The sequence below is a fragment of the Chiloscyllium plagiosum genome, unplaced genomic scaffold (genome assembly GCF_037043375.1).
Source record: "Chiloscyllium plagiosum isolate Xiang-an unplaced genomic scaffold, Cpla_swu_hap1 HiC_scaffold_42, whole genome shotgun sequence".
Lineage (NCBI taxonomy): Eukaryota > Metazoa > Chordata > Chondrichthyes > Orectolobiformes > Hemiscylliidae > Chiloscyllium > Chiloscyllium plagiosum.
The window spans coordinates 8,060,209-8,083,745 of NW_028270180.1; the positions used below are offsets into that span (position 1 = coordinate 8,060,209).

The 23,537-nt window shown below is 43.7% G+C and overlaps 1 protein-coding gene across 1 annotated transcript in view; it reads right to left on the minus strand.

Annotated features, from left to right (window-relative positions):
* Positions 1 to 1,954: 1,954 nt before the first annotated feature.
* fbxo22 (F-box protein 22) overlaps positions 1,955 to 23,537 on the minus strand; it is a 22,666-nt gene continuing 1,083 nt past the window's right edge. Inside the window, exons 2-7 of the mRNA XM_087982017.1 lie at positions 20,385 to 20,529; positions 17,257 to 17,341; positions 16,030 to 16,143; positions 13,046 to 13,213; positions 7,210 to 7,375; positions 1,955 to 2,936 (exon numbers count right to left, since the gene is read on the minus strand). Coding sequence (XP_087838143.1) covers positions 2,519 to 2,936; positions 7,210 to 7,375; positions 13,046 to 13,213; positions 16,030 to 16,143; positions 17,257 to 17,341; positions 20,385 to 20,529 — 1,096 coding nt within the window. The 3' untranslated portion in view covers positions 1,955 to 2,518. The remainder of the gene's footprint in view (positions 2,937 to 7,209; positions 7,376 to 13,045; positions 13,214 to 16,029; positions 16,144 to 17,256; positions 17,342 to 20,384; positions 20,530 to 23,537) is intronic.

The window sequence follows — 23,537 nt, forward strand, 5'->3', positions numbered from 1 at the left end:
CATTTGAAAGGTTGGACATATAGTGAACTTAGAGGTCTCTGTGTGCTCTCCCTGCGACCTTAAATTTGAGAAGGTAGTGTACTGTAATGTCACTCGAGAGAAGAAAAATTTAAAAGGGACCTGAGGGGCAACTTTTTCCACATAGAAGGTGGTTCAAATGTCGAATGAACTGCTTGAGGAAGTGGTACGTGCATGTACAGTCACAACATTTAAGAAACATTTGGACAGGTACGTGAATAGGAAAAGTTTAAAGGGACATGGGCCAAAAACAGGCAGATGGGACTAGTTAGTCAGCATGGACAAGTTGGACCAAAAGGTATTTTTCCATGCTGTATGACTCTAAGACTATTAATCCAAAGGCCCAAGCTAATACTGTGCAGACAAATCCCACTATGGCAGCTGGTGGAATTTAGAGTCAATTATTAAACCCGAATTTAAAAGCTGATCTGTAATGGTGATCACGAAATTATTAGATTATTGTAAAAAAAAACATCTGATTCACTAATGCCCTTCAGAAGGAAATCTGCCACCCTTATCTAGTCTGTGAAACTTCATAATCACAGCAACACGGCTCATTCTTTTTTCAGATTTCCTACAGTGTGGAAACAGGCCCTGCGGCCCAACCAGTCCACACCGATCCTCTGAACAGTAACCCATCCAGACCCATTTCTCTCTGACTAATGCACCTTACACTACGGGCAATTTAACATGGCCAATTCACCTATCATGCACATCTTTGGACTGTGGGAGGAAACCCACGCAGACAATTCTTAACTGCCTTCTTAAACGTTTAGGTAAACCACTCAGTTCAAGGATAACTAGGGATGAGTAACAAACATTGCGCTTGCCGGTGACGCCCAAATTCCATGAAAGAGTAAAGAATAACACTTTTGGTCAGTCAGAAGACAGGGACCCACGGGAGTCTGTGGGGATGTTCAAACTTCTCAGGGATTTCCAGGACATCGCTGATGCACTTTTGGTCTGTCCCCCCCACCGAGAGTCTCCTGCTACACAATCATAAAAAGGCTGATAGAATTAGTTCATTTTAAAATCTTCAGCTTGGAGAGCAGAGGTGGAATGGGGAAGGTGGTTTGTACATTTTCATTTTAAAAAAAAATCAGATCATTGAAGACCTTTAAAATGATAAATCCCTCGGCTCCAGGTTATACAACTTATCTGTTAAAGGTTCCACTGCATCCCACTTCCACCTGATTCCCACTCTTTCCACACAGTCCATCCTCATTGTTAAACCTGGATTCGAATGTGGAGAGAGGGACTGCACTTGCTATGTAATGTTTTGTTTGATGCTGCCTACATTAATCACTTCATTTATATATCTCACTAATGACAGCTCAAAGAGAACCCAAAAACGTTCTCTTCTACGCCCATTTCAGGGAAGGGCAAAACCTTCAAATGTACCAGTGGGCGGTTTCCAGAAAGTAAGTTGAGATAGTATCAGTACAGTTCAGTGGTTAGAACTCCCACCTCTGAGTCAGAAAGACATGGGCTCAAGCTTCACTCCAGAGAGCGGTGCATAAAATGGAGGGTGGCACTCAAGTACAAGTCATATACTGTCACTTAAAGGATGTTCAACTGAGACAACTACTCAGGTAGTTGCAAAAGATCCCATGATAGCATTCAAAGAGTAGTTTTCCTTGTGCTACAGCCAATGTTTCACCCTCAGCCAATGTAACTGGAGCAAATTGTCTTCTATTGGGAGCTTGCTGTTCAGAAATTGGCTAACACGTTTCCAACATTACAGCATCGACCATACTGCAAATGTACCTCATTAGCCCTAAAACATTTTTGGATGGCCAAATATTGTGAAAAGGTGCTCTGCAGATGCAAGTCTCTCTTTTCTTTACGAATCTCATCGTTGGGTATGTGCATGCTTCCTGCATTCCAGTTTTCACCACTGTTACTCTTTACCCAAGCATTAACAATGATCACAATAGAAACTCAACCAAGAGATTTATTGGAACAATCCAGAAAGTTCAAGATTTTCCTAGTCACAGCAGTTAAAATCCTGCTGAACCCTTTGGTTTAAGTCACAAAAGATTACAAATTTTTAAAAATTACAAGGGAAAGATCACTAGAAAAATTGCTTGTTTATTCATGATTAGTTCTGCATTCCAGTGTGAAATAAAAAGCAAAATCAAAATCATGTCAAAAAGCTATGAATCAATTAAATTGATGACACCCAAAAGCCCAGTTTCACCTCCTGTTCTATTGAGACACAAGAGAATTGTTTGGGTCGATCACTTAGCTCAAACATGAGCCCATTTACTTTTAATCAGCCCCCTCCTGTTCAGAAAGGTTGTCACACGTCTACAGCAGGTGCAACTTTAACATAGACAGTGCCATCAGAGCCCAAATTATATGAACCCACTCTGCAAATTTGCTTAGTCCATTAGAACAATGTTGCTTCAAAACAATGGAGACAATCCTACAATAGGTATGCATCTTTGTATACCATGGGCCCAATTTTCGAGCCTCTTGAAGAGTTTTTTTTGTTTTTTTATTTCACAGGTCCCAAATGGACAAGCGCGATCACTGTAGTGTATCCATGAAGCAACTCATCGCCATCTAAAGAGTTGCCACACTCCCTCAGGGAGAAGTTTTCAGTCACAATGCGATCACAGCCAATCTCTCCATTTCCAAAGAAACCGAATAATGGAATGCCAGGAAACTGCTTCCTGAAGGCATCTGCTTCCACGTTTTCCTTGTTGGAGTAATAGTTCTGACCCCGTCCGATGCAGGCAAACATGAAGCCTACTGTGTTGACCTCGGGTATGTTGGCCGCTTTGAGACGTTGCATCGCTGCTTCAGCACTCTTGGGTGTCTCTACATCCTCATCCAGGAGGATTGATGCTGCCTGGATCGATCTTCCACTTAATGATAGGCCAACAAAACCGTACATGTACTGTACGTCGATACTAGAAAGGTTTATTTTGGGGGGGATGGGGTGGGGGGAATGAAAGTAAAACATTGATTGTGAAAGATTGCTGTCAGTCAGTCAGTTTCTAGGCAACAGGAATAATTTTCAATTGAACAGAATAGGATGAATATTTGCCCCTTAAAGCACAAGAATGTAAAATAGCTCTGTAATGTCTAAGTGCTTATACATCACTATTTCCAAAATGAAGCTTATGGGAAATGGCACGTTTACAGAAATAATATGGGAGCAAAGGACTGCTATGGCTTAGATTGGGAGCCTTTCACCTCTGAGATCAGAATTAGAATCACACCTGAATTAAGGGATGAAAGTGTCTTTTCTGCTAACTGCAAAAGTCCATCTTAAAACAAGGTTGTCACAGAATATTAGAGCAGTACAGGTCTTTCGGCCCACGATGTTGCGCCAACCTGTGGAACCAATCTGAAGCAAATCTAACCTACACGATTCCATTTTCATCCACATGTTTATCCAATGACCATTTTAAATTTAAAGTTGGCAAGTCTACTACTGTTGCAGGCAGAGTGTTCCACGCTCCTACTACTCTCTGAGTAAAGAAACTACCTCTGATATCTGTCCTATGTCTATCACCCCTCAATTTAAAGTGCAAAACCATCCTGAATGGATAACGCCCACTAGTGAAACAACTGTGACTCTTTTAGGGTTAGGACGAAGACACATTGTTTCGGGAAAAGAGGGAGAACTATCTGAATCTAAATTATACCCAATTTGACAGTAATTAATTACGACCTGCTTTTCCTAAAATTTAACAACTCATTCCTCTGAACATCTCTCACCTCAAATCAACATAAAATTCACAAGAACAAATCAGGTGGCAGAAGACAGCTTTAAGAACCATTTTATGGTTTAAGTTACTTGTTTAATTTAGTCACCTCAGGAATGGACAGGTAAGAGGATTGAATTATAATTAAGTGCTTTCCTTCTCTCAGTGGGTGTTAATTCTGTCGAATTTGTAAATTGGATGAAAAGAAAAACATTTACAGCTGAGCCCAGGTGGGCTAGAAACTAAAATAAACCCAAAGCATGACTCTCCAATGATTAACAACCTGTGAACAAAATCACTCGAACATATCCGAAATGTGGAACTTCTTAGGCGATTTAGTTAGTGGATTTCTAATTAGGAAGAGAAATAGACTTCGCTGCTTATTAGTAAGACAGTAATTTATCCTCCATGTTTTACCTCTCTTTGATCCTTCATATCTTTGACTAGCTGCTTACCTAGTTGTGTACTGTACAATTTGTTTCATCAACTGGGAGTTCCTGGTTTTCACAGTGCTGACTCATTTTACTCTCTAATTGGCATTTGATATTAAAAATGATGATGGCACCACCCACATGAAATGAGGAACATACCTTTTGAAATGATAAAGGCTGGATGGGAAAACACTTTGTACTGAAACAAATGCCATTAGGGCTTTCCTCCTCCAAGATGAGAGTCAAAACACAGTGAAGTCTTTTTTTTTAATGATGATGACTTACTGGTGAGCAGACAAGGGCAGATTATCACTTTAATCAAGAGAACACAAAGTAGACACATTCATCCTGACTGACAGGAACAGTCACATAAATACACCAAAACAATTAAACCCAATTCTTTAAACTGTGCCAAAGCAATCATTCCAAATACTGAACTCTCTATTGCACCTACATTCAAGGACTGCTCCTGTATACACATGGAACATTTTTCACTCAGCTTAGACAGTAAAGAAATACCAGGAACAATGCCATCACTCTGCATACATCAAGCTTTGGATGTGACAGCAGTAGCATCACTCTTTGTCTGTTTTTATAGACACTATGGGATTCTCTCAGCTGCTCCTGCTGCAAATAAAAGTCACTAATATAGGAAGGACATTATTAAGGTGGAGAGGGCTCAGAAGAGATTTATCAGGATGCTGCCAGATATGAAAAGTTTGAGTTATAAAGAAAGGCTGGAGAGGCTGGAACTTATTTCACTGGAGAGTAGGAAGTTGAGAGGTGACCGTAAAGAAGTCTTTAAAATCATGAGGGTTATAGATAGGGTTAATGGCATGTATCTTTTCCCTAGGATGGGGGATTTCAATATGACGGGGCACATTTTCAAGATGAGACGAGGGAGATTTTATAAGATATGAGGGGCACACCTTTTACACACAGGGTAATGTATGGAATGAACATCCTGAGGAAGTGGTAGATGTGAGCACAATTGCAACATTTGACAGACACTTGGAGAAGTACATGAATAAGAAAGATTTGGAGGGTTATGGGCCAGAAACAGGCAGGGGGGGACTAGTTTAGCTGGGAATTATAGTCCATGTCAAACAACGATCTGTTTCTGTGCTGAATGACTGTATGACTATCTTAACCTGATGAGATGTTGCTGGCGCAGAATGGCTTGCACTTTTGTGCATGTGCAATAGCCCCTGTCCTACTACAACTATTGTCAAAGCATCACAGGAGATTTGAATTATGTGATTAAAGAAAAATGTATATAAAAATTCTGAACGTTTATCAATGTGAAATATTAACTGTGCTTCTCTCCAGAATGATGCTGACTGACCTGCCCTGTATATCTAAAGGCTTTTATCTTGGTTTTGGATTTCCAGAATCAGCATTACATTTTACTTTTTCTGTCAATAAATAAAGTGGTTTTCCAATATATTTGGTATTATGCATTAACTCATCTTTAACTTCATGAGACTGTCAATGTTGTAAGATTGCTACATCAAATCATTGAGAGCTGAAAGGGAACATAGATAGTCGATCAAATTCCCAAAATTTGGTCACTTGCAAAGATTGTTTCAATTGAATGACCAGGATAGTGATTTAAGGAAGTTCTTAATCAGTACTTCTCCTTGTATGACATCTAACCTATTTTAATCATATTTTTGAAACAATGTATTTCACTTGCTGCAGATGCTAAGGACTTGAAATTTCTTATATTTCTGCTAAACTACCTCATCCAATCATCACATATAAAATGGTTATAGAACAGGGGACCATTTGGGACATCGAGGGCACGCCAGCTCTCCACAACAGCAATTTAGGCAATTCCATTCTCTGCAGGTTTCTTCACTTCAGACGTTTTCCCAATTTTTTTTTTAAAGTTGTGAAAGAATCAGACTCCAATGCTTCTGACAGTGTGCTTCAGTTTGTAACCAATTGATAGGTAAACAGCTTTACTCTCATGCCAACTTTGATCCTTTTGCCGAATGCTCAAAATCTTTAACCTCTGAGTCATGACCCTACCATCAATAGGAAGTTTCTCTCTTTGCCAACTTTGGAAGAACTTTGAACATGTCTCTTTAAATTTAATTTTGACCTTCTCTTCTTTAATTAGAACAACTCGTTTGCACATTCTCCCTGTGTCTGCATGAGTTTCCTCTGGGTGCTCCGGTTTCCTCCCACAGTCCAAAGGTGTGCAGGTCAGGTGAATTGGCCATGCTAAATTGCCCATAGTGCTAGGTGTATTAGTCATAGGGTGGGTTACTCTTCGTAGGGTCAGTGTGGACTGGTTGGGTCGAAGGGCCTGTTTCCACATTGTAGGGAATCTAATCCAATCTAATCAAACTCCAGCTTCTCCAACAAATTCATGTAAGTGAAGGCCATAATGCCTGGAATGATTCTCGACAATCATTTCTGCATTCTTTCTAAAACATCCATATCCTCCTTTAGGTGTGGGGCCCAAATTGGATGCAATACTTTAATTGAGAACACATCAATGGTTTATAAAGATTCACTATAACTTCTTTGCTTTTATACTCCACACCTCTAATTATGAAGTCAAGGATTTTGTGTGCCTTGTTAACTACTTTCTCAGTTTTCCCTCTGTGCAGAAATGTACTTCTAACAATAGCTCGTGAAATAACACCGGAATCCTTGATGATTTTACCTCCGTCTCTGCCGAAGACAATGAGTAACCTTCCTCCCCAAGAACAACTAGTTCAGCACACAACATGGAATAGATCCAAGATTTCCTTTGTCTCCAGGGCTCACTAACACGTCAAGTGGTGCATTTACCTCTGGGCTTTAGGGGGAACTGATTTGCAATTTTTTACTGCAATCCAGGAGCATACAGTTACATGGCAACGTGGTAGAGGACAGCTTAATTATACTGCAGGGAGCCAGCTTGATGGACAGATAAATCATTCAGAGTCGTGGAATGAATTAAATGTGGGAAGAAAGCACAGAAGCATTTCTCCCCAGTGTTAACAAGGTACATGTCCGGATAAAGACTCATTCGTATGGGCACCTACCTTTCAGAACTAGGCGAAACCACTTGGTCAATGTGTCCCCCAATAACAATAGTGTTGTTCACATTGAATGGCTTTGTGAGACGCTGAATGAAGTCTGCAGCTGCGGGTTTAAAGGTGTTGTATCCAAACAGGAAGACAACACGCAAGTCAGGGTTATCCTGAAGACCTGAGAGAGGAAAGAAAGAGTAATAAAGCTGTCCCTACACATCCTCAATGTGCCCTGGGTATGGGATGAGATTTTCTTATAGGCATATCCAACAGTAAAAGCAAATCTGGAATTATTTCCACCAGGGAACTCATTATGTTTTTGTATCAAATTAAAAGATGCTAGTTTTGGCTCATTTACATGCAGTTTGAAGACACTATTAGCATACACTTTCTTTTCATTTCATTACACTAGATACAGCAATACAGACTCCACTTTTTATCCTTTACAGATAAGATTCCAACTGGCTGTGAATGCGTTACGTAACCATGACTACACTTCAAAGCTATTCATCATTTGTGAAAAAGGTTTTAAAAGATGCGATGAAGCCCTATACAAATGCAATATTTATTTTCCCTTCTATGACAGCCAAGAAGCTGTCAACAACTTTCATGGGAGTCAATTTGACACAAAGGTTTCTACAAACCAAAATCCCAACAAAATCACAGAGCAATATCACTAAACTCATTCTAGTCCCTAAACTTTGCTCGTGGAAAGCATTGTAATGGACCAGTACACTGAAACAAACTTTAATGTTGATTGAATCTTTCTCAGAGTTTCACTATAAATCCTATGCAATAATTCTCAGTTTAGGCACAGAACAATACAACACGAAGCGTTAATGCAGCACCATCCAGTGGTAACAGATCAGATACCAAATCGCATTTAAAAAGAAAGGGAAAGCAGTAAAACATTAAGAAACTATGCAACTTCATTGTATGGAATAAGCTGCCAGAGAAAGTGGTGGATGCTGTTACAATTACAGCATTTAAAAGGCATCTGGATGGGTACATGAATAGGAAGGGTTTAGAGGGATATGGGCCAAGTGCTGGCAAATGGGACTAGATTAGCTTAGGATATCTGGTCGGCATGAACAATTTGGATCAAAGGTTCTGTTTACGTGCTGTACATCTCTATGACTCTAAATGGCATTCATTTCTGCCTATAAAACAACTCCTCCACTGAAAAGCAGGATGCCTCCAAATCCTTCCGATATTACCACATAAAAGAACAAGAGTGGCAAAATCAAGAGCACATTATGACCTTAACATCACACCTTCCTAACTTTGAAATAAATCACGGCTGATCCCCTCTGGACCTCAACTCTTCTTTCATCCCAGCTCCCATTGCTCTCATCTTAATATTTCAAAAAATATAAAAACCAAAAGAACTACAGATGCTGAAAATCAGAAACAAAAACAGAAATTGCAGGAGAAAGCTCAGCAGGTCTGGCAGCATCTGTGGAGAGAAATCAGAGTTAACGTTTTGGTCCAGTGATCCTTTCTCAGAACTCCAGTTATGGAAGATGGATACAAATTGCAACGTTCCCCACGCCAGCAACATGCAAACAAAAGTAAAAAGTAATTTACTGATATAAAGCAACAACATGTTTCCCAAAGACCTTCCCAAAAGCAGTTCACTGATACCTAGCTGTTAAAGCCACAAGCCTGATCTGGATGCATCTATGTCGGTCTTTGAACATGACAGTACAGGTTGAGAAAACAATTAATGAAAGCAAAAGGTACAAGAACAAAGAGGTTACGTTGAAGTTGTATAAAACATTGGTTGGGCCTCAGCTAGTTAGTGTGTCCAGTCTAGGCTTTAGGAAGGACAAGAAAGCATGGAAAAGGGTGCAAAACGATCAACACTAACGTTTCCAATGAAGATAGATTGGAGAGGTAAGGATTATATTCCTGAGAGAACAGACAGCCAAGAAGATATTCAAAACATGAAGGGTCAGGACAGGGTTAGGAAGTAGAAGCCGTTCACAGTACTAAAAGAATCAGGGAATGAGAAGGCACAGATTTAACGTAATTCCAAAAGAAGCAAAAATTATATGAAGTGGTTTCCCATTGCAAGTGGTTAAGATCTGGCACTGTCTGAGTGTGTGGTGGAGACTGAAGCACTTAAAAGGGAATTAGACAGTCATCTGGAAATGAAGAACATGCCAGCTTGTAGGGTTTGGTATTAATTGATTTGCTCATTTGGAGAGTCAGCACAGAGTAAATGGGCCAAATGGCCTCTTTCTACACTGCAAGGATTCTGTAATCAATAACCCAAGAGGACTGGTGAAGCACTTTTACCTTGTTTGTCAAAATACTTGATTACATTACAAGTCTAGACTGCCAACTCAGTTGTGGAGTGGATGGAACTTGATAAAGCAGACCCTGGAGATTAATTTAAGACTGTCCAAATATTCCACTTAATACATTTAACAGCAGCCAAAAGAGCAAAAAGCAAGATGCCTTCAACTTGCCATCTAGGCAGGAAACAAAATACAGGCCCCATAAGGTCATGAGCCAGTCTGTGCAATGTCTGGAAGGCAAATCAAAAGAGCTTGCTAACAAATTGGAGTTTTCACATTAAGTCTGACAAAATCCTGTAAATGGGCTAGACATTCAATCACCAGCACTTATTATACAGAGTCTTTACAAAATTTTGCTCTGCAATACTACTGACTATCACTCTCTGAGTTGCAAATACAATTAGATCCATTTAAATGTATTATGAATGGAAATCAGACATAGGAACAATTTTTGCAACAGGGATATCATAGTTGATTTGTTGTAATTGACCCTTTAGGGTTATGAGTAACTACTCGTTGCAAAAGGATGTGAAAGATGGTCAGTTATTAAACAAGCTTGCTATAAAATGATGCATCCGAATTTCTCTATACCGATGTGAACCAAAGTAGTTGTTCATTCAGTGATCCGAGCTGAGTTGACCGATCACAGCAGCAATGGCAAAAAGCAGGCTATATAATGAGCTCCAATACCCAGAGTAGGGTCAAAAAGTCAGCAACAGCTGTGCTCCTAACTGCACCCTTTGCTTAAAACGCAACACACAGAGGTCAGGTGGGAGTCAGCCTAAAGCAGCACCTACTCTCAAACGCCAGTACATGAGCCTGCCTTGGAAACCCACAAAAGGGGTGTGCTTTTAATTACATCATAGTTGCAGACCGCTTTTCCCTCCAAACACCAATATCCTCCCAGCTGGAGTTGGATTCTTTTCTTTTTAATCAACTGGTTTGAATGTGTTTTGATATGCCTCTGTGGCATCATATCCTGAAGCAGGACACTAAACCATACTGGCCTCTACCATCATGCTTTCTGATGGCCTGTGACTCATCTCCATTGATCCAATCCCTGGACACCACTTCATAGAGAAATGGCTTGGAGCTTTGTTCGAGAAGTAATACAGAGTTCAACAAGTGAAAATTTGAAAGGAGTATTTGTTACAATACTCAGGGTAAGTACAGCAACAAGCAGCATGTCCAGGTCAACCTTGGACTTTATTTAAATAAAAGATAATGCTCATGCTGCAAATGCTGTGTCCATTAAGCACATATGAGCAGCTGATACCAACTTAGAAAACATAGGTTGCACATAGAAACAGCAGTTTACCTGGGGTCTTGTAGCACATTGGTAGTGTCACACTTCAAGATATGACACCCACAGAAACATATCAAAAAACATTCAAACCAGCTGACTAAAAATACAAGAATCCAATTCCAACTGGGAGGGTGCTGGTGTGTGGAGGGAAAAGCAGTCTGCACTTACTCAGTACACAGTACTGTAAATAAACAAACCTATATAGAAGACAAACCAGCTCTTGCTTCTTCCTTTGGAGGTGTATACTTAACAGATAATATTTCGCAATTCTAAATTCATTTACTATCTTTTCCTCCATTTTACTGTGCTGCATGGATTGTACTCAAAATTGATGTAGTCAAAATTTACAACCGCCTGCTAGCTATCGGACGTACAGTCAACAAATCTTTTAAGTCTTTACGTCCATTGCTAAAGCCAACTTCCATCCCAGGACTTTTTGCTTTTAGCAACAACATGCCTTCTGTGTTTAAACTGTAACATCTTTATTTGGAAATACTCTTGCTGTGAAAGTTCCTTGTGAAGAGCTTCACGAGCTATGCTGGCAGGAAATAGAAGCCTCATTTCAATGATGGATGACTTGCTGCAGTCACAGTGGATCCAAAGCAGCCTAAATATTCCAATATTAGTCTCTTTCCCTTCCAACCACCCACTGTGGGAATAAAGCATGCACACTAAGCTCATGTATACAGTGAGCAAAATGTAACAACAGTTCAAACACTAAATTACAAGTTTAATGATGAGAATCTAAAATCTTGTAGTAGCATAGAACAAGATGTAATATGCTTTATTAACTGCAAAAAAATTACACACTTTTTGAAAAGTTCACAACATAAATTGAAGATTAAAAATCAATAAATGCTTTGGCAAACATTGACAAAGATGAATAGTTGAATGGTTGAAGCATAGTGAGGCCATTCAGCCCTTCTCTGTAAGAATAACTCACCTAGTCTCACTTCTCCACCTCTTGCACATAACTTTGCAAGTCCCCCCCATTCGGGTAATAACCCAATTCCTCTTTGAAGACCTCAATTTTAGCCGCTTCCACCACACTCTCTGGCAGTGCATTCCAGATCCTAATTGTTTATTCCTACGGGTTCCCGTGACTCCTTTTACCAAAAACAAAGCCTAAAATTTTCACATCTTGGAGTTGTACATCATAGTCAAAAGGATACGGGGATCAGCCCTGTGATAAGAAGAAACTTTCTCACTCTGTGGATTGTAAACTATCTGTTTAGCTGCTCAGCCATTGAGTATATTCAAAACGGAGTGATCATTTTTGTGCACTAAAAGGGGATTGAAGAATTGTGGGGATCTGGTGAGTGCAAAGCTCAGCCAGGATCTTACTGAACAGCAGAACAAGCTCAGGCTGTGTGACCTACACCTACATCATTTAATGTTCTTATATTTACAAGTGCATTGCAATTGCAAATTCTTCAATGAAGTAATGAGCCCAACCTTCAGCTAACCCAGCATGATAAAAGACAGTACAGGTGTACTCACTAAAGCTGGAGCTGCTGGCTTACAAACTAAAGTCAATTTCCAGTTACCAAGCAACAATCAAAGTCCCTCATCAAGAAACAGAATCCAATGGATTCAGCACATTTAATTATTGTCAAATTAGACAGTGCTCTCAGGGACTCTTGTGGTGTAGGAATCCAAAATAAGCACAGAGAAAGCTGGGCAAACTCAGCAGATCTTAGCAGCAGTCAAAACCTCAGGTGACAGTGTCTCTACCTCTGTGCCAGAAGATCTGGCTTCAAGTCCCACCTGCCCCAGAGGTGCGTCATAACATGTCAGGACAGGTTGACTGAAAATAATTCTTAAGACAAAGTTTATTAGCTAGTCAGGACGTCCAAAACTAAATTCTCAAGTACTTTTTAATTTTAAAAAGTTGTATTTCCTTGTCAACTGTTCAATTATTGACTTGTAACAAAATCCATGTTGTTTGTTAACAGCACTTCAAATATAGAAACCATCCCTGAAGCATAAAATATCTCTAAACCTCAATTTAACCCATGATAATTAAAAAGGAGCAGGCATTGGTCATACAGCCATTCGAGCCTATTCGGCTATTCAATACAATCATTGGCATTCTTCCATCTCAACTTCACCCTCTCACCAGATCCCACAAAACCTCAATTCCCTTTGTGTGCAAAAAATTGAATAAGGTCTGAATGTTTCGTACAGGATTTTAGCTTTATCCCAACGGTGGACAAGGGTGGTCAGAGAGAAAACTTGCCTGCCTCTTGGAGTTTTTTTTGATCAAACACGTTATTGTTCAAATCTTTGTTCGACAAGTGAAAGCGTTTGACTGTCACTCCATCAATTTTGGGCAGGAGCAGAACAAACCCTGCAATTCCATCTTCCACCTCAAGAGGTCTCTGTGTGCCACATCCCATAGGAGTGTCTGAAAAAACAAATTATTAACCAGGCGATAAATTCAAAGTCACAAAAACTGAGGCAATAAAGTATTTTCTTTAGCGAAAAGATCAACCTTTGGTCATGCTTTTATGTCAATGTTTAGCATTGAAACTGCCTGTGTAAACATTTAGAATGGAAACCCTGTGTATAAACAATGATATAAAATGTAAGGTCTAACCACTAGGTTTCTGAAATCTCTGTTGCCAACTTTTCACACAAAAAACATGTGTGCATCAACTGAGCACAGGCAATACAATGGACAATGTATTTATAAGATATTATTACGGACATTTAATCCTAAGTATTGAATTTTCAAGAATATTACTGGCATAACCCATTTTACACCTCAAAATACTTCAAATTCCACAAATTGCCTTTACTTGGCTGAAATTTCATAAAATGTTCAATTACTTTGTCTAATAGCATATCCCTTTTATAAATGTCAGCAACATGGTTCGGCACTTTGACAGCTTGTCCCAAACACACATATAGAAGGCGATTGTGTTTAAGTTGGGCTGTGAAACTGAATAGCATAAAATAAACAGAACGTCACGTTTCCCACCTCAAGTTAGAGAACACAAGGGAATGGACCAGACTTTCCGAGTTAGAGAGATTATCGTGTTGGAGTCCAGTTTGAGGGAAATATCCACAGATGGTTTGTCAGCATTGGGCTGAAAAGTTACTTAACTGTTGAGAAATTACTCCATGAAAGACTGGACAGCACAACTGAAAACTTAACCTTTTACAGATCAGAATCGGGTGAGATGTGTATTAAAACCATGTGCTTGTGCTCAAATGTCAGATAACCAATTATGACATGCTATTGCTGCCATACCGAATGCAGTTCCACATTTCCACTGCAATTACGCAGCCGGTTTACTGAGCATCAGAATGGATAATGACCACAAGTTGCAATTTATTGAAACTCTTTGTCTCCTTGAGGCAATGCAGTGGACAATCTGTACCTTCCACCAGAATACAAAGTTGTAAATATTGTCTAGTCAAACATTCAAATTATGCAACAAGTATGATTAGACCAAGGATAAGTCCTGGATTTTACATTCAGCATTGCTATGGGTCCAAGTCATTTTCGCAAACAAGCAGATTAGACAAGCTCAAGGCTTTCAAAACTCCAAAGTGCAGGAGGTTTTATTGCAGATCATAAAATTTCAACACAGTTTACACAACAAACTAATATATGTTTGATAAAACATGCACCATCGTTTCCCATTGAAAGGTGTGAAGTTTGGTGGACAGTTCAGCAAACCATGTTGTAACAACAATTAGCTTAGGAACTCATCACTGAAGGGCAAACTTGAAATTTCTGCTTAAAAAATGCACAAGCATGTTGGCAGGACAGGGTCAGATTCAGTTCATTTGCCACTCCCAACAACTGAACCGCAAGATGGCATTCACTTTCTTGACACATATGAATGGGTGCAGCTCAGGAGGAGGCCATTCAGCCCAGCTTGTCCATAACAGCACTCTGCAAAGCAACTCAGTCAGTCCCACTCCCTCACCCTTTCTCCATTTACCTGCCAACTTTCCACCCTACAGATAATTACCCAATCCCATTTTGAAAGCCACACTGTAGTGATTGGAATGAGCATCTATGGGATCCTTGAATTGAAAAGATTTATCAATCTTGCTTCCAGTTTCCACCATCACACCCTCCCAGTTCTTGTCAGCCTTCTACAACCAAGGACTGTTCCTGCGGGACACCGTGGTCCACTCGACCTTCACAATTAATGCCTACCCACAGCCCGATACCTTCCCCTACGACTGCAGGTGTAACACCTGCCCATTTAATTCCTCCCTCCTCAGTATCCAAGGGCCCAAACACTTGGGCCTGCCACTTCAACACACCACCTTGTTCCCTGGGCAACATCTCTGTCTCAGGCTTGCTGCAGTGCTCCAGCGAAGCTCAGCATAAACTAGAAGAACACCACCTCATTTTTGGAACTCTCCAACCTTCTGGACTCAATATCAGGTTCAACAATTTTAGGGAATGAGGCACCTTCTCCCATCTCCTTACCCCAGCCCCACACACCAGGATTTGTTATCACATGGTCTGCTATTATACACCACCTATTATTAGCTACCCATTGTCCTCATTCGTGTAGGCTGATCATTATCCACTCCTTTCTCTTTTTTTGGGCCCTAGCTCCACTTATCGTTTACTAGGTACCCCCATCCCCCGTACCAAACTTCTCCATAAAAAACAACTTTTTCCGATCTACCATCAGTTCTGAGGAAGGGTGACTCGACCTGAAATGTTAACTCTGATTTCTCTTCTTAGATCCTGCCAGACCTGCTGAGATTTTCCACTTATTTCTGACTGTGTTTCCTCTCATCTCCTTTTGTTCTTTACTATTCACTTTAATTTTTTTGTCTCTGGTTTTCGATTTCTCTTCCATGCTCAAGAATATCCCCAACAGGTCTCCTCTCAACCTTCTAAGGGCAGTCCCAGTTTCTTCAATTGAACTGAAGTATCTCCTCGCTGGTCCTATGTTTAATCTGTTTCACACCCACATGCCTGTTCATCTTTACTACAGTGTGGCTCCCAGATGGAGGGAAATACTCTCAATGCGGACAAAACATACAAGTGCAGGAACAAAGAGTGTGACTGACATTACAGCAGATCCCTCACACAAAGGAGAATGATGCAGATTAAATTTTATTTTTTTCCCCCAAATAAGGATTTTGATGTTGATTCTGTTCAAAGTTTCATTCTCGTCCAACTCACCTTGTTCAATCACACAAATGTCAGGCTATAAGATACTCACAAGAGATGGCACTTACAGACAATTCCAGGGGAACTGACCCCCAACGTTTTGCACTCCAAAGGCAATAGCTTTTCCAATTTTGCTGCCATTTCTGCTGCTTTGCTTCTCTTTGACAACCCATCCCTTCTCTCTGAGACAAAGTCAAAAAGAAGGTAAGAAAAGTATCAGTATAATATATATATATTCATGATCACACAAAACAAAACAGACAGTAGCAAATGGCAGTGAAAGTAACAACTAAACTATTTGACATTATACTTATATAAGAAAGCAGGGAGAATTATAAATGAACCGTAAAAGGATCCAATAGCTAGAAACTGCCATAAATCATAAACAGACACACATCTAGAATCACAGAATCCCAACGCTGTGGAAGCAGGCCATTCGGACCATTGAGTCCACACCGATCCTCCGAAAAGCATCCCACCCAGACCTAGTCCCTATCCCTCTAACCCTGTATTCCCCATGACCAATCCTTTGGGAGGAAACCAGAGCACTCAGAGAGAAATGTGCAAACTCCACACAGACAGCCACACAAGGCTGGACTTGGAGCCAGGTCCCCAGCATTGTGAGGCAGCAGTGCTAATCACTGAGCCATCGTGCTGCTCCAACTTGGTTTGGAAGCGTGAAGACAGATTTTAAGCAATTATTTTCAAGGTTTAATTTCTTGGCTTTTATTAGGCGTAACTTTAGAGAGTGCATTAATGAGACTTCTTACAACATGGGATTCTTTATTTTTGTCTAGTACTATCATCCCATGAATAAAATTGTGAGGAAACACAGCTCTGCAAGCATTGGATTGAGTAAATGGGTATTATTGGGAGTGAGATACTCAACGTCTAACATTGCATTGAAAAAAGAATTGCCATTAGTCTTTAAGATCAAACCCCAGGGGATGGTGAAAACCTGAAAAACTCATCAACATAAGGAATAGCTAAGGCAAATAGAGCAAGTGTGTTTGAGGGGAAGCTTGTTAAATATGAGGGAGAAGGGAAGAGAAGGAAATGTTAAAGAGTTAGATGGAAAACGGTGACAGAAATGTCACATGGAATGTAAACTAGAACCCCAATTAAAGTTTCCATTAAAATAAATGAGGGCAATTGATCAAGTCACAGATCTTAATACAAATTAATTGATAATTCAATTAAAACAAGCATGTTATTTATACTGCTTAACTTAAAATTTTATTTTAAATACAAAAAATAATTTTAAAAACCTTTATATTCAAAGAACTGTATTTCACCTTTCTTCCGCCTGCTAGAACTCTGTGCACTGAAGGTATCAGTGCCAGCCATATAAAGTACTGTCTCTGGCAGCACATACACTTCCTATTCAAGGGAGAGAGAGAGAAAGACAGTCAGAGAATCAATAAACCATACTATCCAAACGGGAGTGTTTTGGGCAAAAGCTCTTCATCAGCCCTTCCTGATGAAGGGCTTTTGCCCGAAGCATCGATTTTCCTGCTCCTTGGATGCTGCCTGACCTGCTGTGCTTTTCCAGCTCCACACTCTCGACTCTAATCTCCAGCATCTGCAGTCCTCACTTTCACCTATCCAGACAGAACTAGTTTATGAACACAACTGAAAGACACAACAGTAACTCAAAATGCTTTTATTTTAGCAGGGTAAGTACGGGTAAAATGTCCTCAAACCACCCACTTCAGGACAAAGTCTGTGCTGGATTTCAAATCTTGCCAGTTTTGGGTCAAGCAATATACTGTCAGAATGGGTCAAGGATCATTCAGACCACGAATACAACAGACTCAAAGCCAGCCAGCTACTTTGCTCAACTAATAATAACTGAAATTCAATCATGGCTGCTTTTGAACGGCTTTCCAACATTGCCAATTTTTAGACAGCCGGATTTGAGACAATACACCATGTTATGAAGATATGGGTGTACAGTATCTTTAAGAGAGTTAAAAGCTAGCAGAACTACCTGACAGCACCAAGTGTTCTGAATAAGATACAATGTAACATGTAGTCCAGCTGCTGGGGTAGCTGGTTGCCTAGAGACAAAAACAGATTCGAATTAGGCCAATCAGTTTAAATTATACCCCGAAAAATACCAAATTCCAATCAAGTTTGAATTGAGTATATTGACAATCTTAAAAGCCAATGACACAATCCAATGCGGGGGGGGGGGGAGCCAAACCAGGGAAAATTGAACAGTTGGGAGGAAAACTGCCACACCACCAGCATGTAGAGACTGCCCAAGAAAATAGCTCGCTTAAAGGTTCCTTTATCAATCAGTGACCTGTGATACATAATCCCTATGAAGAATCAAAGATGACACAGGAAGATCCAAACAGAAGATCTGATAGCTGGCTGGTTTTGAAAACTTGAACTTTTGGTAAATCTTAATCAGGGGGTTTTATTGGACTAGTATTCTAGAAGGGAAGATAAAAGATAGGTTAGAGGAAGGAGATTTAAACAGTTGTTACTTAATTATTTCTTAAAGTATAACAGAGAATAAAGTTGTTAAGTTTTACTCTAAATAGTTCTTGGTCTCTCAAATTTTCACAGATTATTGCACGGGATGAATCTTTTCTGTGTTGCTGGGTTAAATTAAGCAGGAGTGTTTACCCAGTGTCATAACAACTTGCAATATGGAAATAATCTGAATTTGAAACAGGGAAGGCCAAAAATTCTAAAGGTGTTACTGAGTTCAGTGATTTTCATTGAGGGTGTTAATTACTTTTCAAAATGGAGATGTTATATAGAAAACGTGCTGTTTATGTTCTGTGAGCAAGAAATGATAAACTCCTTGCAATCTGTAAACCTTTTCACCTCCAACAACTAAATTCTGACTGGCCTCTGACAGTGAGGTATTAAAGTGAGATGACGTTTTTAAAATACATCTACATCTTAATCACAGAATATATCATTCCACAACAACATGAATCCTATAACCATTCTCAGCAGAATGTAAGTTCAGCAGAAACTGAACTGAACCAACCATTGCACCTATAACAGCAGGTCAGAGGTTGGGCATGCTTCAACAGGTAACTCAAATCCTGACACCACCGTGCCACCATCTACATGATACAAGTAGAAGTGTGACTGAATGGTCTCCATTAGCCTGGTTAGCTGCAACTACAATAACACTTAAGTAGTTTAACACTATCCTAAAGTACATTAGTGAACCAGATGGCTTTGTCTGACAATTGACAATGGATTCATGGTCACCATAATCTTAATTCCAGAGATTTTAAAAATCAAAATTTGAATTCCAGCATCTGACATGGTGGGATTCGAACCCAGGTCCCCGTAACATTGCCTGGGTTTCTGAATTAAGAGTCTAACGACGCCATCACCTCTCCAACGTAGCCAGCGTGAGTAGCACCCTATTCACCACCTTCAACATTCACTTCCTCCACCACCATCAACTGGGCGGCAGCAAGGTGTGCCATTTATAAGATGCACTGCAATAATTTACCAAGGTTCCTTCGATAACACCTTACTTAGCTGCAATCACAATGGGATGAGGGGAGCGTATGTATGGGGATACCTGCAAGTTCCCCCTCAGGCTACGTATCATCCTGATTTGGAATAGATGTCATTGTGCCTTCAAATGTCATGACATCAAAATCCACGGACCTCCATTCCTAACAGCACTGTGGGGCTTGGAAAGAGGACTGTCGTTTAAAAAGGTAGATTACTGCAACTTCTTGACGGCAGTCATTGATCGGCAATAAATGATGGCTCTGCCAGCAGTGCCCACATACCATCAATGGATATAGAATTCTATGCGGGAAACTTTTGTGTGGCATTGGTTCTGTTATTAGAACTAACAACCAAATTAGCACAAATATTACATTTCGTCCTCCTTACTTCACTGCTAACTTGGAAAATTGACCTCAATAAATTTGGTGATTGTGGTTCAACATCAATGAGGCGAAATAAAGATATCTGTCACAATTTTGCGAAAAATATAACTGATTCAAATGCTTCACTGAAGACATGATTTACAGATGCTGGTGTTGGACTGGGATGTACAAAGTTGAAAATCACACAACACCAGGTTGTGGTCCAACAAGTTTAATTGGATGCACACTAGTTTTCGGAGCGACGCTCCTTCATCAGGTGGTTGTGGGACCAACCACCTGATGAAGAAGCAGTGCTCCAAAAGCTAGTATGCTTCCAATTAAATCTGTTGGACCACAACCTGGTGTTGTGTGATTTTCAAACTTTGTTCACTGAAGACATTACTGTTCATTTTGCCAAATTATTCCCTCAACTTGGAAGTTATGACAGAAATTGATGACAAAAAATTCAATGGAAAACACAAATATAACACCTCCCATGCAGAAAGGAATATGGCATTCATGGAGGCTAAAAACAGACACTGGGCCAAAGAGAGGAATGTTACCTCCAGGTCAACAAGCATTTTCTTCGCAAGGAAATGATGACCATCATCCTCATCTATGTAAGAGTGGCCCCTTGTGGAGATCCACGATAGCTTTTGATGTGTCCGGATGACTCTACGTGCACAGTCTCTCCACAGTCTGCATACCCTAAAATATTATTTATTAAAATGTTAAAACACAATATGGCAGATTCGCTTTTGCAGTTTAATATGATAAGTGGGTTAGTATTTTAGTATTGGGGGGTGGGGGAGATTGGGATGGGGGTGGGGGAGATGGGGATGGAGGGGTAGGGGAGATGGGGATGGAGGGGTGGGGGAGATGGGGATGGAGGGGTGGGGGAGATGGGGATGGAGGGGTGGGGGAGATGGGGATGGAGGAGTAGGGGGATTGGGGGTGGAGGAAGGTGGAGGAATGGGGGGTTGGGGGAGTGAAGGGCGGTGGGGGAGTAGGGGGGGAATGGGGAGGGGGGGGGGGAGTAGGGAGGGATGGGGGGGGGGGGAGTAGGGAGGGATGGGGGGGGGGAGTAGGGAGGGATGGGGAGGGGGAGTAGGGAGGGATGGGGGGGGGGGGGAGTAGGGAGGGATGGGGGGGGGGGGAGTAGGGAGGGATGGGGGGGAGTAGGGAGGGATGGGGGGGGGGGAATAGGGAGGGATGGGGGGGGAGTAGGGAGGGATGGGGGGGAGAGTAGGGAGGGATTGGGGGGGAAGAGTAGGGAGGGATTGGGGGGGGGGGGGGAGTAGGGAGGGATGGGGGGGAGTAGGGAGGGATGGGGGGGAGTAGGGAGGGATGGGGGGGGAGTAGGGAGGGATGGGGGGGGAGTAGGGAGGGATGGGGGGGGGAGTAGGGAGGGATGGGGGGGGGAGTAGGGAGGGATGGGGGGGGAGTAGGGAGGGATGGGGGGGGAGTAGGGAGGGATGGGGGGGGGAGTAGGGAGGGATTGGGGGGGGGGGGGAGTAGGGAGGGATGGGGGGGGAGTAGGGAGGGATGGGGGGGGAGTAGGGAGGGATGGGGGGGGGGAGAGTAGGGAGGGATGGGGGGGAGAGTAGGGAGGGATGGGGGGGAGAGTAGGGAGGGATGGGGGGGAGTAGGGAGGGATGGGGGGGGGGGGGGAGTAGGGAGGGATGGGGGGGAGTAGGGAGGGATGGGGGGGGAGTAGGGAGGGATGGGGGGGGAGTAGGGAGGGATGGGGGGGGGAGTAGGGAGGGATGGGGGGGGAGTAGGGAGGGATGGGGGGAGTAGGGAGGGATGGGGGGGGGGGGGGGGAGTAGTAGGGAGGGATGGGGGGGGGGGGGGAGTAGGGAGGGATGGGGGGGGAGTAGGGAGGGATGGGGTGGGGGGAGTAGGGAGGGATGGGGGGGGAGTAAGGAGGGATGGGGGGAGTAAGGAGGGATGGGGGGGGAGTAGGGAGGGATGGGGGGGGAGTAGGGAGGGATGGGGGGGGGGGGAGTAGGGAGGGATGGGGGGGGGGAGTAGGGAGAGATGGGGGGAGTAGGGAGAGATGGGGGGAGTAGGGAGAGATGGGGGGAGGGGAGTAGGGAGGGATGGGGGGTGGGGGAGTAGGGAGGGATGGGGGGTGGGGGAGTAGGGAGGGATGGGGGGTGGGGGAGTAGGGAGGGATGGGGGGGGAGTAGGGAGGGATGGGGGGGAGTAGGGAGGGATGGGGGGGGAGTAGGGAGGGATGGGGGGGGAGTAGGGAGGGATGGGGGGGAGTAGGGAGGGATGGGGGGGGGAGTAGGGAGGGATGGGGGGGGGAGTAGGGAGGGATGGGGGGGGAGTAGGGAGGGATGGGGGGGGAGTAGGGAGGGATGGGGGGGGGGGGAGTAGGGAGGGATGGGGTGGGGGGAGTAGGGAGGGATGGGGGGGGAGTAGGGAGGGATGGGGGGGGAGTAGGGAGGGATGGGGGGGGAGTAGGGAGGGATGGGGGGGGAGGGGAGTAGGGAGGGATGGGGGGGGGGAGTAGGGAGGGATGGGGGGGGAGTAGGGAGGGATGGGGGGGGGGGGGGGAGAGTAGGGAGGGATGGGGGGGGGAGTAGGGAGGGATGGGGGGGGGATGGGGGGGGAGAGTAGGGGGGATGGGGGGGGGAGAGTAGGGGGGATTGGGGGGGGGGAGAATAGGGGGGATGGGGGGGGGGGAAGAGTAGGGGGGATGGGGGGGAGAGTAGGGTGGAAGGGGGGGAGAGTAGGGGGGAGGGGGGGAGAGTAGGGGGGATGGGGGGGGGGAGAGTAGGGGGGGATGGGGGGGAGAGTAGGGGGGATGGGGGGGGGGTGGGGGGGAGAGTAGGGGGGATGGGGGGGGAGAGTAGGGGGGATGGGGGGGGGGAGAGTAGGGGGGATGGGGGGGGAGAGTAGGGGGGATGGGGGGGGAGAGTAGGGGGGATGGGGGGGGGAGAGTAGGGGGGATGGGGGGGAGAGTAGGGGGGATGGGGGGGGAGAGTAGGGGGGATGGGGGGGAGAGTAGGGGGGATGGGGGGGGGGAGAGTAGGGGGGATGGGGGGGGGGAGAGTAGGGGGGATGGTGGGGGGGAAGAGTAGGGGGGATGGGGGGGGGGAAGAGTAGGGGGGATGGGGGGATGGGGGGGAAGAGTAGGGGGGATGGGGGATGGTGGGGGGGAAGAGTAGGGGGGATGGTGGGGGCGAAGAGTAGGGGGGATGGTGGGGGGGAAGAGTAGGGGGGATGGGGGGATGGGGGGGAAGAGTAGGGGGGATGTGGGGGGGAAGAGTAGGGGGGATGGGGGGGGGGAAGAGTAGGGGGGATGGGGGGGGGGAAGAGTAGGGGGGATGGGGGGGGGGAAGAGTAGGGGGGATGGGGGAGAAGAGTAGGGGGGATGGGGGGGAGAGTAGGGGGGATGGGGGGGAGAGTAGGGGGGATGGTGGGGGGAAGAGTAGGGGGGATGGTGGGGGGGAAGAGTAGGGGGGATGGGGGGGAAGAGTAGGGGGGATGGGGGGGGAAGAGTAGGGGGATGGGGGGGGAAGAGTAGGGGGGATGGGGGGGGGAAGAGTAGGGGGATGGGGGGGGAAGAGTAGGGGGGATGGGGGGGGGGATGCGAAGAAGCAAAAGAGAACAAAAGTAGAGCAAGACAACAAGGCAAACAAGTAGAGAAAAAAACAAACGGACACACAGTAAGAGAACACAACAGGAAACACAGTAGAGAACAG